The sequence below is a fragment of the Spodoptera frugiperda genome, chromosome 8 (genome assembly GCF_023101765.2).
Source record: "Spodoptera frugiperda isolate SF20-4 chromosome 8, AGI-APGP_CSIRO_Sfru_2.0, whole genome shotgun sequence".
NCBI classification, from domain to species: Eukaryota; Metazoa; Arthropoda; class Insecta; order Lepidoptera; family Noctuidae; genus Spodoptera; species Spodoptera frugiperda.
This window is the reverse complement of record NC_064219.1, coordinates 6254457-6270103: the sequence shown is the minus strand read 5'-3', so window position 1 is coordinate 6270103 and position 15647 is coordinate 6254457. Positions and strand designations below refer to the sequence as shown.

Below are 15647 nucleotides of genomic sequence, written 5' to 3'. Positions count from 1 at the left end.
ATACTTGGTGAAAAGGTTTAGTAAATTACTTATTGTAGGTAATTTTTCTAGGTCGTATAACAACGTGAACAAGAGAGAAAAAACACGGAAAATAAATAACGGAAAAATATATTAAGCATTACTTAGTACAAACTTGAAGTGACGATATGCTAAACTAAAACCTTTAGTATGTAACTGTGTGTGTTGGCAATGTCAATTTAAGTAATCAAGGCTATTGTTCTCGCCCTTCAATATAAGGATACTTCGTTGTTTGGTGAAAATTCTTGAGACATACAATGTATTCCATTGTTTGTAAAAACTCAAAACAAGGTTGAGCCGATATTGTCACGAATTGAATACCAAGAATATTGTTAAATTTTTAGTAACTAAATACTACTAATCTAATGTAGGTAAATTATTCGAAAATAAATTGTATAATTAATAGAATATATTCTTGGCAATCACTAGTCACTTATTATTTAATCAGGGTGTAAATGTAATAGTTTATTACACGACTTATGTCCGCCACGCACAACTTAACACATAACGCCATTAAACACGGTACTAAAATAATTAATGGAATGTGCGAAATGTTAGTGCATTACAAAAATAACTAAATATTTGACATGCGTAATTGCGTCCGCGCAAATATTATTTCATTATACCCGAACGGTGCGCTAAGTTTTTAAGGCTGTGCTGCAAGCGCGGGAGTCTGCGCGGGAGTGGAACGAACTGCGACGCCGGCCGGCTGTGCGCATAGTACAAGCGCGTCGCTCTCCGACAGCGCACGCGCATATCGCTGATACGATACGATCCACGCTACGGTATAAAAGGGTAGGCGCCCTTGCCGCAACCCATTTACACGCTTGTCCCTCGAGTAGGTGGATCTTTGGTGGCCCACAGTTCATAAAAAAATTGTGCCAAAATGTCTGAACATGTGGATGTGATCTTACGCCATGGCGACGACGATACTGAGGGAGTAGTCCTGGCCAAGGGAGTGTCCATGATCGTCCTCTTCTGTGCCTCCATGATCTGTGGTCTCGCACCATTGCTACTGGCTAAGAAGTTCAACTGGCTGTCCGCTGAAGATGCAGGAAACCTTAAAACCACTAACAGGGTCGTAATGACCCTGCTCTCGTTTGGTGGTGGTGTCCTGCTGTCTACAACCTTCATGCACTTGGTGCCTGAGGTCCAAGAAAATGTGGAATTCCTTCAGAGTGAGTACTAATACTATTTACTTTTGTTCCGACATTTTTGTTTGTTGTAACGAAAACACATGCTTCACGCATTCAATTACGACTAAAATTTTAAAAAGCACAAATACGAGTACGTGAACTTTTTGAAGTTTTGATTATAAGTTTCATTCAATATTTGCTACATCACTACATTTTAATAAATTGACCCGTAGAGTGTCGGAACTTTAAATAGGGTTATTAAAAAGCCAGTAATTTAAATTATAGTTGAAGATTTAAAATATTTTAACTGTATTTTAGAATGTTATTATAAATTAGGTGTAAGAAATACCATTCTCAGTTACAAACACAAAATATTAATTTGATTAAAATTTCGATACTACGATATTTACGAAGTATACAAAATATCACCTGTTACTGGTTCTGGCTTCTAATAGATTCATACTAATTAGAATCAAATTATTTAACCCAATATTAAATAAACATCAGATCTAGTTTAATATTTACATTAGACCAGTCACTTATAATATTTACTTTGATCTAAAACGAACGAATTGGGTGGAAAGATATTTAAACAAAAAGATCTTATATTTTAATACCTTATAAGATCTAATTTAAATCTAATTCTTAATCGTACTTTAATAGGATTAACATTACGGAAATTAATTAAATTTGAAGAATTCGTAGAATTATTAATTTATCAAGGTGCTACATAGAAATCAGTTATCATAATTTAACTAGGAAGAAGATAGTGCATGTACTTATACTATAAATTACGTGAATTGATCGATTCTTAGATACAAGTATTATTTAAATTATCTACTAGTAGCAGTTATTGAGTAACTTCGATTTTAATACACAACATTGGCATTACGTTTTCATAGTCACAACATAACACAACAAATAAAACGTTATATGAATAGATCGATAAAAAGAAAAAACTTAGCTTCACAATAGAAATGCCGGTCTATTTTGTAGTACTTTTTATTTATTTACACAATATATTTGCACTTACATAATTCTGTGAACATTCGTCCAAGGGTACCATATGTTTGCTTACATCCCATGCCGGTGCGTGCATGCATGGCACTAAAGTATGTTCTTGAACTAAATCGTAACAATATGACGATCACGAACATCGATTTAGTTATATGTAACAATACATAGGTAATATGGGACTGGCAAACACGTGCGTGTAAAAGTTCCTAAAAATAAATAAAGAGAAAAAAAACAACAATACATAAACACGAAAGCTTGTGAGGATGTTGTTATGTATGAAAGTGTGTCTAATACTCTTTCACGTAGAAACTACTAAATGGATTTTGATGAAACTTGGCACAGAAATAGATTATAGTGTGGAATAACAAAGCTGTTTTTCGTCCAAGTAACGCAAGCGAAGTCGTTGACAGAAACTAGTTATTTTTATTTTTATCCACGTGTCAAGGTTCAATTGTTTTAGCTCAGTGTACTCTCCTATTAGAATGTGCGAAGTCGAGAGAACATTATCTAATAGTTGCGCAAGCACAGTCAATATGTGTGCCATTGGCCACTAGCGTAAATATTTATTGTTACTTCTTATTGTTTTTATACAGTTGCGGTTAATACGAATAATTGATAATTTAGGTATTTGGAATTAATTTAATTTATAATTATTTTACTGGCACACTTTTAAGTATCCAATGTTAGGTGCTTAACCATTATGGTTTATGGTTATCTAAAAAAAAAAGGTAATTGATTGATTTTTCGTGTTATCAAAAACATGAACATAAAGTACCTATTTGCGTAACAAATTCGCAATTAACACAAACTGTGTGATAATTGCATTGAATTACTACACGTCAACAATGCTGTCAAAATTAAAACGAATAATGTACTGGCGTATGTGCAAACTGCACTTCTTCAGTCAGCAGTTAATTTATTCAGATTGCAAGCAAACAGTTGCCGTAAGATCCGGTTTAATACATTCCGTTATTGTTCCTGACTTTCTCAATTTATTGACCCTACACTGCACTTATACAACTCCATACTTACCTTTTTTTGGAGAGGGTAAACAATCGAATGACTCGCCTCCTGCTCTGGGTGAGACGAGAGGAAGTGTAAGACTCTTACTGACTAAGAATCTACTCCTGCTTCGAGCCGGAGCCTCGGTAATCCTTGCGGTTCTCCGCAGCTAAGGGCTCCTTAAGAATGATTTACGATTCCGGGTTGTCCAAATGATTCAAGTTATAACTAAGTACTAACTAAGTACTAGGACTTAACGTCATAATACTAACCACGACATGCACTGCACCGGACGTCAGCTAAACAATTAACTTATTACCAATTCAATGAAGGGAAACAGAACTAGAATGGTGCACGCGCATCGCATCGTAACATTAACGTATTCCCCTGTTTCTGACATTAATAAACATTTAGTATTATTGTTTTTGGTTTACTTATTGTTTCGGGAACATTTTGAATTTATAAAATAGTTGCTGTTTATTTCCATCACAACAGAATACATTAAAATATATTTGCAATACTCAGAATATTTCCATATGTATGACAAATTATTATAAAATAATCACATTACACATTTTATTGTTACATTAAGTTTAATTGTAGGTTGCAACTGTTACTAGGCTTTGGCGTTCCATTGATACCGATGCATTATTCATGTTCAATCACTATTCTATAAATATCTAGAGCACGTAGTTATTACATGTATAGACTTTATGACACTTAATTAACAACGTGATTTTGTCATGAGGATATGTGAGAAAACCGTGGGAAATATGTACATATTATGTACTTATATCTCAGTTAGTCTCAATAAAACCTTTAACATAGTCCCCCTTTCGTATAATATTTCCTTATATTCAACGGTCAGTTTACACTGGTTATGCATACCTTGACGTGATCCAGTGTGTACATAATGTTTGTCGGAAACAATTCTATGTAATTGTCACGGAATAGAGAGAGAAAGTGCATCGCACGTGTTGTGCGATATTAAAGTGCTTAACACAAGTATCTTGGAAGTTTACTGGGACCACAGTTAGCTTGCTGTTACCACAGTCAAGAGGTTAACCAGCCATTAAACGCAGTGAAAATAAGGAATTGTTTTACTCGAATAACTTTTGTTACGTATCATTCGTAGTTAAGTTATCGAGCGGGAATATTGAACGGAAATTCGTAATAGTAAAGAATGGTGCACATAATATATGTAGTGGTTTTTTTTAATGCATAATGAGTTGGAGGTTGCAAAAAATAGGTTGTTTAGTTTCCGTGATGCTAAGTGCGTTTACGTTGTTTATAATCGTATCGGTATAAGACACGTTTATGTAAAACTGTGTAAATGCATTATTAGGGAAATGTCAAGACATTGATTTCAAGTGTGTGAATATAATCTAATAATGGTCACTAATTTTTAAGTACATTTTTGGCCCTACTAAAACTCCATCTTGGCTCAAAGGGATTGCAAGGTTGACTGAAAACAATAGATACTTACATTTTTTTTTACTATGTTTATAGAAGTTTATCTAGTTTTATTGAAAAGACGGAACAAACATGAATTTAACTTTAAGTAGATACTTATTCTTATTCAATGAGTAATAAATAATTCATTCATCATTCATCATGCATTATATGTGCAGTAATAAATAATACTTGAATCGTCACTTACACGTTTACACTAAATATCTTCTAAGACAATGTCATCAAAACAAAACATAAAAGTATCCTCAATAATTTCTTACGTAATTATTTTATGAATGGACACGTAAAGTAACACGATATTATAGCTCATAAAACATACAAGTTAATAACCAATAATACTGTATGTTAGTTCATAAATATAATTAACTGCATACATAAAGATCCTGTTGATTGCACCATAGATTATTGCATGGTTTTTCCGCGCATCTTCTGTGTTACCGTACAAAGTTAATGTGACGTCACGATATAGTGTACCTATATATCTATATATGTATGTATGTATTACGTGAGATTACATATTGGATTATATCATTAATTAACATAACACTAGTATCATTCGATATGTGATCTAGTTGTCTTTCTGCTTGATTGTCACTAAGAATCTTGTAATTTTATTGTATAACTGTGTTATGTTTTAACTTATTTTAACCGTAGTCATAGCTTTAGTATTTTTTATAAAATAAAAAATTCAGCAAAACAAAGCCAAATATTCATCCTTCGTTCGTTTAAAAGGAAATTTATTTCGAATATATTTCGATTCCCTCACGGAACCACTATTTGTGTGACCCACAAATTGTTGTTTCGAGTCTGGGTGTTATGTGTATGTGAATTTGTATGTTTATAAATGCACCCACGATACACGAGAAAATCTAAATGTGGGACAGCGTTTTTATAGCAAAAAATAAAAACCTTTTTATTTTTCTTCATATATGCACTTTAATCCGTGACTTTTTTTAAAAGAGAATAGTCTCCTAACTTGTCTTGACATTGACATTTTCTCTTGGAATGCGACAAATTGCTTAGATAACATTTGGCCAATGTCAGTCTGTGTGGGACTATAGCGTGGGTTTTTTATTACAATTTTGCTATAATTGAGTTATTGTGAAGATAATCTCTAGACAATTTTCCTTAAAAACTTCTTTGTAGTATGATACATTGGGTAAATCCAATGTTAATTAAGACTATACCAAATTAATTTCAAATTGAGGTTATTCGTAAATCGTATCTAAATCAAATAACGTGACGTCATTGATCAAACCTCGTTCAAGATAAAACAAATATCTACATTATATGAACAAAAAAATATATTATAATATAGAAACATATGCGCAGATTGTTCAAATTAAATATGTGCCCATTAGCAGCCATGTATCGAACGAAATAATATTGTTAAGGAGTCAATTAATTCAATTTAGTTGATAAAAAAAGCGTTGGCAATGCAATACCTACATTTAAAATTGTACCAAGTTACCAATGCACCTAAAAATCTAGCCGATTTCCTTGTACTTAATATAAAATAAAACCAGTATGATAATATTTATTTATATCACAATTTGTTCAGACAAACAGGTAAAAAGATAGAATATAGGAACCTACTGGTAGATAGTTATAGTTGTACCACTAATACCTAACAACGGGAAAGTCTAACACTTTCATGTGTTGATATAAAATCAGCTTTCTACTGACATTAGCCCTGGGTTTTACCTGAACACAGTTTGAGTCAGTTTCCGCCAAGCTACTGTTATTTTCTTACAATATTCGTATTATTTAATTCAATATTTTATGAGAGAGTATCATAAATAAACATAAAAAATGTATCAAAATGAATTAGGTACCATAATATATTCATATTTTTTTTTATTTAATTTTGTAAAAAGAACCTCGCATTTTTTTTCGTCAGCAAAATCAAATAGCATCTAGTCTTTTTAGTATTTTATTTATAAACACAGGCTATTTTAAAATACTGGCTGCAGGAATACTGACATGTTTTATATTTATTGAAACCTGTTTTTAATGCGTAACCGGGCATTTAATGGCAATCTGTGTCGAAACACGTTAAGGCGCGTCCCTGTATAAGGAAAATGTGTAGTTTGTATGTAATTTTGTTCAAAAGATACATTTCCTAGTGTCGATTATGTTTCGCCATAAATGATAATTAGATATGTACCTTGGAATCGTAATAATCTTTGAAGCTTTTAACATATCCTATGTTATATCCTTATAATAATATCGTAAGTGCTACTTAAGTACTTAGGTAACTACATGTATTGAATATAAAAGAACATCAATACAGGTCATTTGTTTACGTAATTAAAATGTCATAAAACGGTTTAATTTATACATATTACACGCAACGTCACGCCTTTTATCCCCGAAGGGGTAGGCAAGGTACATTTTACAGCACGTAATCCATTTTTATCTGATTTGTGAATACATTCTAACTACATAGGTACTTCTATCTCAGCTCACAAAGCTAAGTTAGTATCGAAACTACTTTCGCGTACTAGATAATATTAAAACTTCGCCTGTCTAGATATATCGAAGCTATTTCAACTTGCAACTAGACCAAAACGTAGTAAACTGGAAGGTTAATGGCGGACGGGATGCGGTTAGGTGCTCTCGATGCAAATGCCGTATAGGTATGATATGCTAATATGGCCATCACATAAGCCATGCAATGTGGCGCCTGCAGCTTTAGTGATATTGCGTCAAATATTTTGTCATTCCCTTTATGATGTGCATAAAACTTGTTCTCATACTTGTTTAAGAGCAAATTAGTTCTTGGTGACATAAAAGAGTTATATAACCATTTTCTTCTAAAGATTTTGTTTAGTTCTTGAAAGTAAAACATGAAAACATAGGTAAGACGAAGATGGGTTAATTTTTTATTTAGTATCTATTTCCCTATCTTCCAAACATCTCCAGTACGTCAGCAAATCTAAAATGTACAAAGCTTTGTGTGCCAACGATCAAGAGGAATGACGGTTGTATAATAAATACGTTCGTAAACTCACTCCAAACGTCTTGTCCTTTTACATAAAGTGGAAATATGTGAATAATTTAATGTTGCCCATTTCCGTAAGGACCCGATTCGGAATACGCACGATACAAGCAGCCGCTACCGATATTTCCCGTCGATCGAGTTTCAAAAGGCGGTAATTATCTGAATTAAATGCACGTTTTGACCATTTTAATGTATAAAAACACTCAATTTGGACAATTTTGCACGTAAATTATTGGTTAAATTGCTGTCGGACGCAGAATTTGTAATTAGCACGTTGATGTTGTCTGTATGATTGGTATTTTTTAGATGGTAGGCAGCTAAATGTGGTTGCTGGTTGATATCCGATCGTGACTGTTGTGTAAAATATTCGTTGGCAGAATGTCGTACTAATTCGCGGAGGTGTGAGTGCTGAGTACCAAGGGTTCGGCTGATTCATAGATATTTATAATGAGAGTCACGTGCATTTATTTTAGCCGATTTGTGTCGCACGTAAGCAGTAAGTGCATTATTGGGACGCTTAATGGGAATTCACTTTCTTGTCGCCATACAGCGATCAGGGTGTAATAAAAATTATAGGATTACGATGATCGATGTTATTGTATACTAAATTACCTATTGCATTCTAGAGTTAATTCTACTAAAAATTAAAATAAAGGACTCTTAGAAAATATTAAAATATTGTTCATCAACTTCGAATGAAAATTAAAAGAAATGAGTTATCAACAGATTACGTTTAAGTTAACGCACCTATTTGTTATTTGTTAATGATTCCAAGCTAATTACTCTTTTACCGACACTGATTGCACTGATGTTAAACTGAACACTTTACGAGCAAGCGAGCCATTATTTCCCCGTGCATATTTCATGCATCAGTGCTTCTCTAAACAAAGATGCACAAAACATAACTTTCCTTAATTGTGCATTGTTTGCACGTGGGAAGCGGTGACAATGTCTGTGTTTACCAGTACTGTAGTATCCGCGTGTCTGTCTATTAATTGATTAAGTTATTATCATATCTAGTAGCTTTTACTTACGAGTTTTTTTCTATTATTTTCTTTATTAGGTGAGAAGATTTCCGAGATTACTTTTGCAAGCGTAACTATTGAGTTAAGGGTTATAATCTATACTAATATTATAAAGCTGAAGAGTTTGTTTGATTGTTTGTTTGAACGCGCTAATCTCCGGAACTACTGGTCCGATTTGAATTATTCTTTTTGTGTTGGGTAGTGCCTTTATCGAGGAAGGTTATAGGCTATAAAACATCACGCTATAACCAAAAGGAGTCAAGTAGGGTGGGTGAAACCGCGCGGAAGTAGCTAGTTTATAATAAGAAAACAAAACATGCTATGTACTTATACCTGTGAAATGACAATATATGGTATCTATAATGTATTAGTAGTAGTATTTATTGAATTAATATCTATTATCTTTCATTGCTCTCGGTTCCATTTTCCAAAAGCAAAAAAGTTTTGAGTAAACGTTTTAATTAATAAGTTCCATTGAGTCGTACGCTGTGCAATGCGGGCCAACTTATTTACTCAAGTCCTAAATAACTATTGGAAAAACGAGATTCAGAGCGAAATCAGTTCTTAAACCTTTAGATAGATTCTTTGTTTTCATTAATGAAGTACTCAGCTGTATTTGTTCCATTACTTAGATAAAGAACTATCTTGACGGATAAGGCAATTTGCGTTTACCTGATTTACGACTTACCTTAATGAGTATCAGGAAGAAACGTCACAATAAGCGGTTACAATAGTATGAGAAGCATTTAAAAATGTAAAAAATAAAAATATAAATATAGTAACCTAACCAAATAAGGCCTATGCCCCAATAAAGCCTATTTTGAAAATTTCCCTCTTCCCGATTTCAAATGGTCGCCAAAGTTTGTAGAAGTGTGCATGCACATTACTTAACTAATTTAAGCACAGCAAGCAACCCGTGCCGCGATTATGTTGGAACCTACAGTCGAAAACAATCACGACGTGGAGCGCACTTTAGTTTTTATAAAATTCGAGTAGCGTAAACTGTTAGTATTTTTATATTTATCAGTATACGACGTGCCGTGTTTTGTCTATATGACAATATAACATTTAGCCATCTCCTCACATTAGTGAAATAGCTATAATATCGGTGTATTTCATATAATCGTTGTTTTGTTTACCTATGTGCCATGCCCTAATAAAGCCTACAAAAAAAACGTGTAGGCCTTATTACGGCATAGTTGTTTTTCAGTAATTTCATAGAAAACGGATCACCAGCTTCTGTCAAAAAGAAAGCCAATGGATTTTGCAAAAGATGGAAAACGCTGTTAAAATGGTAGAAAGGGGTAAACGGGGTGAATAGATACAGAAAAGGGGTGAATGGATATCGGGAAAACGATAGTATCTATTCACCCTTCGAATTTTATGCACCCTGTTTTACCCGGTAGGCTGCTGCAGCCAGATATAACTTCAAGAAGTACGCATCATTTAAAGAGTGGTTTCCATTACACGAAAGCTAGGTCGGTCGCTAAATTGGCTACAGAACAAGAAGTTAGTCTCATTCGTTTGACTGATGCTGGGGTACCGATGACTTCAAAGATGTTACTATCTATTACATGATGAGAAATTCGTTTAGCCTGATGTATAATGACCAAAATTAATTAATAAGATCTCATTACATTTATTATAAGCATTGACAAAGTTTTGTTATAATTAAGAAGTTGAATACTTACTAGTTTTTATTGAGGCCTTATTAAGACATAGGGTTCCCAATAAGGCCAAAGTGACACTTTAGTTATTTGTGTTTACAAAATTGTAATTTTTGTTTCTAAAGCCATTTTGATTCCATTATTACAAAGTTTAATAAATAAATATAAGATTTTGAAATTATCAGCCCATTGTCATTTTAAACCTACGAGCTAGGCGGTAATAAAAATAAGGTAGGCCTTATTTGGTTAGGTTACCTTATAAAGACCGTATCATTTTAGATTCTGTGGAAAAAAACACTTAATTTGGCGCCAAAAAAATACAAAAAAGTTACCCAAAATGGCCAGGAATTTGCTTTTTATTAGAATGGTCAGTTTTAAATAAAAATTTTAAAAACTTTTTAGTAAAAATATTAAAAACTTTACAATAACACATTGACCTATAATGCTATTGAAGTGGTTTTATTGGTGGAAACCGGTCTAACAAGTTCTCTTGTGTAAATAGGTATAAAGTATAAAACTGTTGCTCAAAGAACACAAAACATAAAAAACCGCATTTATAAATTTGCATGCGTAGTTTTTTATTTTTGTTTACAAGCTTAATTTGTATTCACGTTCATGTTTTTTTCCTGATTCTTATACTGTTCTCATAATTTTAACATTTTAATTCTTTAGGAAAGCTGCATATTAGGTTTATTTTGGTTTTTATAGAATCTAATAATACACATAAGTAGGTACATAGTAAATGTGTCATTGATGTAAAACAGACAAAGCAATTCCTTATGTACGTGTCGAACAAAAACTAATTTATCAAAAACAACTCCTACATTGATGTAACACGTAATTGCGTCATTCTTAATCCTCTTTCCGAATTATTTTGTGTTACATCCTTGTCGATCTTAGAGGTACAGTCCCTGCGGTTCATTCCGTGACTAATGATTCATGCCGCCATCATCATTACCTTACCTGGGACAACCTTAGTCTGTAAGAGCCCAGTGCTGAACTATATGACCTTCTATATATCGTATATGTGATGTGTGTGTATAAATATCTCAGCAAAATAGGGATTTGTCATAACTTCCAAACTTAGCCAGCGCATTGGATATCGTAGTTTAAGAGGTCTTAGGAAGTTTTAAAGGAAATAACTTTTATTAGAGAACGCTACTACCCGATCTCTTGTTAAATACTTATTCACTAAGTCATCTGTTAGCATTATGATATCCTTGGGACGACTAGGAGTTATGACAAATCTATTCTCCTCTGCCGCCACCAAACAGCTGTAAAATAATGAATATAATCTACTTCAGAGAAACTGTTAGACGAAGGAGAAACCTCAGAGCCAAGGCTGGTATCATGACGACACACTTTAATTATGTCTAGCCAGATAGAAATTGAGACAAAAAGCTTTCGTGCCGAGAGTCACGGTTCACCCAGACACGAACAATTTAATCATTGGCCATGAATTGCTTTAAGGGTTATATTTGAATGTAAAGTGGAGAAAACTGTGGTCAATCAATAATTTTAATAAGAATTGGAATGAAAGATATATACATTGCATTATGACTATAGTGTTTAACTAAAACATCTCTAAATAATTTTAGCAATTTGCATGCTGCTATGACATCGAAATATGTTGATCTTTTTAAATATATATCTCACCACTTTGTATTTACCGTGTTTCTGGCAAATAAATATATTATTATAAAAACCCCTAATACACAAGTTATTGTATACACTTAAAATGCAGCAGCAGCTTAGTCAAACGAAAGGGATTGTATCACAATAACAATGAGACTGCAACTCGCGATTACACAGTACAATTTTATAACCATTTCACTTTCGTGGTTTCTAGCTCCGACACAGACGCTAATACGCTTTGAACTGAGTTTAATAAACTTTGTGTCGTAAAAGAGAAAATATGTCAAAGATTAAGAAAACTTTAGATTAGGTAGCATCTTAATGTTAAGGAAAATCGTCCAATATGGCTTAAATTTAAAACTTTTGGTTTGAAGAAGTATATTAGTTTGACAGGACCAAGAATCGATCCTTGAGGAACTCTCGTTGTTATTTTCATTTGTAGACCAAGATTTATTTGGTTATTAAAAACATTCACTTTATTCTTTATATTTCCTAATAATTTTCAATATGTTAAGACAAAGACTTGGTCTTTCGATTATTAAAACTGTTAATATGACTGCAATGGTATCAAATGCATTACATGTATCAGGCCTCGGCCTCGAATTTTGCGGGCAGCGGGGCGGCGGCGGCGGCGGCGCGGCAGCGGCAGGATCTTTTGCGTATAATCAAATGGACCGGTTTTCGAAAACAGCGGCGCGGGAGCGGCGCGGGAGCGGGCAACGAGCGGTGCACTCCAGTCAAGCGGTGACCGCCCGCGTTGCGCGTCTGCATTGTAGTATAGTGTTGTGTACCTACATTTTTTTGTGACGTATCAAAATGTCCTCGGACGTGCAAAGCAAATGATTTCGGCAATTTTGAGAGGACACCCATACGGAACAGCAAAGATGTGAACCATAAAAATAAAGAAAAATTAACCAATTATGGGAAGAAATAAAAAACGAACTGAATATTGAAGACTAAAGCAAAAACTGAAATCACTCTTGATAGTTTCAAGAATATAGTCAAAAGTTTCTACACTCATTCTAGTGTAGTCGTAGAATTTGTCGGGATTTTGTCTCTGTTCTTCATAATTTCGATAAAACTCGCCATTTATTTTCCTTGCCCTATAGTAGGTCTTCTTCTTTTGACAGTAAATCGAGCGTTAGGAATAAATTTGAATCAAAAAGATTTCGTTCGCTAATAAAAACAAATATCTCGACAACACAACCACGAACACAACACTACACCGCTGTAGTGCCGCGCGATCTGCCCGCTAGTTTCGAGAACGTCCGCCGCCGCCGCCCCGCTCCCGCTCCCGCGCCGCCGCCGCCCCGCTGCCCGCAAAATTCGAGGCCGAGGCCTCAGGTATCTAATCTATCTAATCATTCACTATTGCAATTATGCACTGATAACGAAGAAATGACATTTCCTTACCGTGTCAAATGCTTCACATAGACAAAGAGGTTTCATGCATTGTATGTTTGTTATATATACTTATGCAAACCATGTGTTAAAGTACATTTCATGTACATATGTAATATACGTATGTACGTATATATTTTATATGGACGGGCGGTATTACTTTGTGTTCTTTTAACAGTGTTGTAAAACTGGGTTAAACGTATGATAATGGATATCTTTAGCCTTTTTAATCTGCACCACGTTAATCACTATTTAGTCAGTTAATAAGATCGCTTAGGTTTAAAAGATAACATGTCGAGTTAGAAAAAAATGATTATAGGTCGAATTGCCTAACCAAATATTTCTATGGGGACGTTTTCAGAAGTAAATTCCTTTCAAAACAATTCAGTAATGATGAAACACCTACATATTATGTATCTACATAGTTATAAAGTAATATTAATTATGTATAGGATCACACTTACGTGTGAATGCAATTTTGCAATCATAATTAGTATTTAATTTGAGGAAAAACACGATAATTACATGAACAAAATGCAACATTGGGATTTACGCTGTGAATGTTACGTACTTACAGACTATAGACACGCATGCAGGTTTTCATTCATTGATGTTTTTATACTTAGTTCTGTTTTATAAATAAATTATATGTAGGTAAAAATCTTAACTCATTACTTGCATTATTAAAAAAGATGATACATAAAATGTAACTTATCAAATGTACATTAAAATATTGATGAATCGTGATTAAACAAAAAAAGCTATGCAGGTATTGTGCAATTTGGCGATTTGAGGCGTACCAAAAAGTAGTTATTATTTGTACCCGGTTGATATCAATATATGAACATAGTATTGTTAATACAAAACTCAAACATAGTTACTTCTAAATGCAGCCAAAACAAGGACGGCCATTTGAAATCTGTTCACGAACTCCAAACGGTAGATAAAATTTTGTATGCAACTAAAGTTACAGTTAACTGCCAGTAAGGGAAGCCCCAACGGTATGATATAAACATACAAACAAACGGCATTCTGCAGTTTTCGCTCTTATAGAAATAATATCTAGTTTTCTTGGAAATCGTAAACAGGGATAGGTAAGGCTACTAAGGTGACAATGAATATAATAAAATAGAAAACAGCTAAATTATATACTAATATTAAAACACCTGAGATTTTCAAAACATACACAACAGAGGAAATCAGAACCAGACTTTTGACGCAAATAAATATGCAAATAACTGTTAAAAAACAAAAACTAATCGAAGCTAGACAGCATAACAATGACGTATCTCCAACAGCCTGCCGTTTTGCAAAAATAGATCCTAAATATACCTAGTATAAGGGAGTATTCTGCATAAAGGATCATATTCATAGTACATAGGAGTCTGCCAAAATAAATGGGCAATGCGGAATTAAATTACCGAGTCAAATGTGTTCGCTTCTTTGTTCTGATCGGCCGAAAATGATGTAATTATGCGTAAGATAACATCTTCATATATGTGTACTCATACATAAACATTAGCTGGAACGTGTGTTTCGAGTTAAGCACTAGCAAAATACCAATAGTAAAGTAATAGTCGAATATGGTCGATGTATGTATAGATTGAGTAGTCAATTCTTTCGTTGACCAAATCTATCTGTCAGCCAATGGGTTTTCATTACGACTCGAAGTTACTTTTGGTTTTTATTTCCTAGTCTTTTTGGTATTTTTTTAATAGACTGTGATCTGAAACTATGCCTGAATAAAAACCGGTGAAAATTAACTATATTGTATGTGGACCTTAACTTAATTCTTCATCAGCTGCGGCCTGCGGGATCCGGGGCTTTGGCTCAAAAAGAATGAGAAGGGACGGGGTGGTTTTTAGTCAGTAAGAGTCTGACACTCCCTCTCGTCTCGCCCAAGGCAAGAAAAGTCATTGCATGATTTTACCCCCCTCAAAAAAAGCTTATTTCTTCTAGAAATAAAACACAAATATAAATAACTTAGTAATACGACCGAAACTATCACATTACTGTCTATTTGGCTTGGTATTGACAATAGAATACATGACACGTGTTTGTTGTACGGCGTATTGAATTACATTGTGTGAGCAAGTTGCGTAGTGATGTATCGATTGCTTTACTCGTATTTATTGCAGACTCAGCTTCGAATTATTTATTCATTGCCATTTTGGTGTCATTATTATCTATATATTAATACGTGATGCAAAAACTTGATATTCCTTTTTACGAAAATTGCGCGGACGTAGGAGCATAAAATTTGGTACAC

The 15647-nt window shown here is 33.8% G+C and overlaps 1 protein-coding gene across 1 annotated transcript in view; it reads left to right on the top strand.

The window, feature by feature from the left end:
• The first annotated feature begins 723 nt into the window (after nt 1-723).
• LOC118275525 (zinc transporter ZIP1) overlaps nt 724-15647 on the top strand; it is a 31342-nt gene continuing 16418 nt past the window's right edge. The window contains exon 1 of the mRNA XM_035593518.2: nt 724-1196. Coding sequence (XP_035449411.1) covers nt 905-1196 — 292 coding nt within the window. The 5' untranslated portion in view covers nt 724-904. The remainder of the gene's footprint in view (nt 1197-15647) is intronic.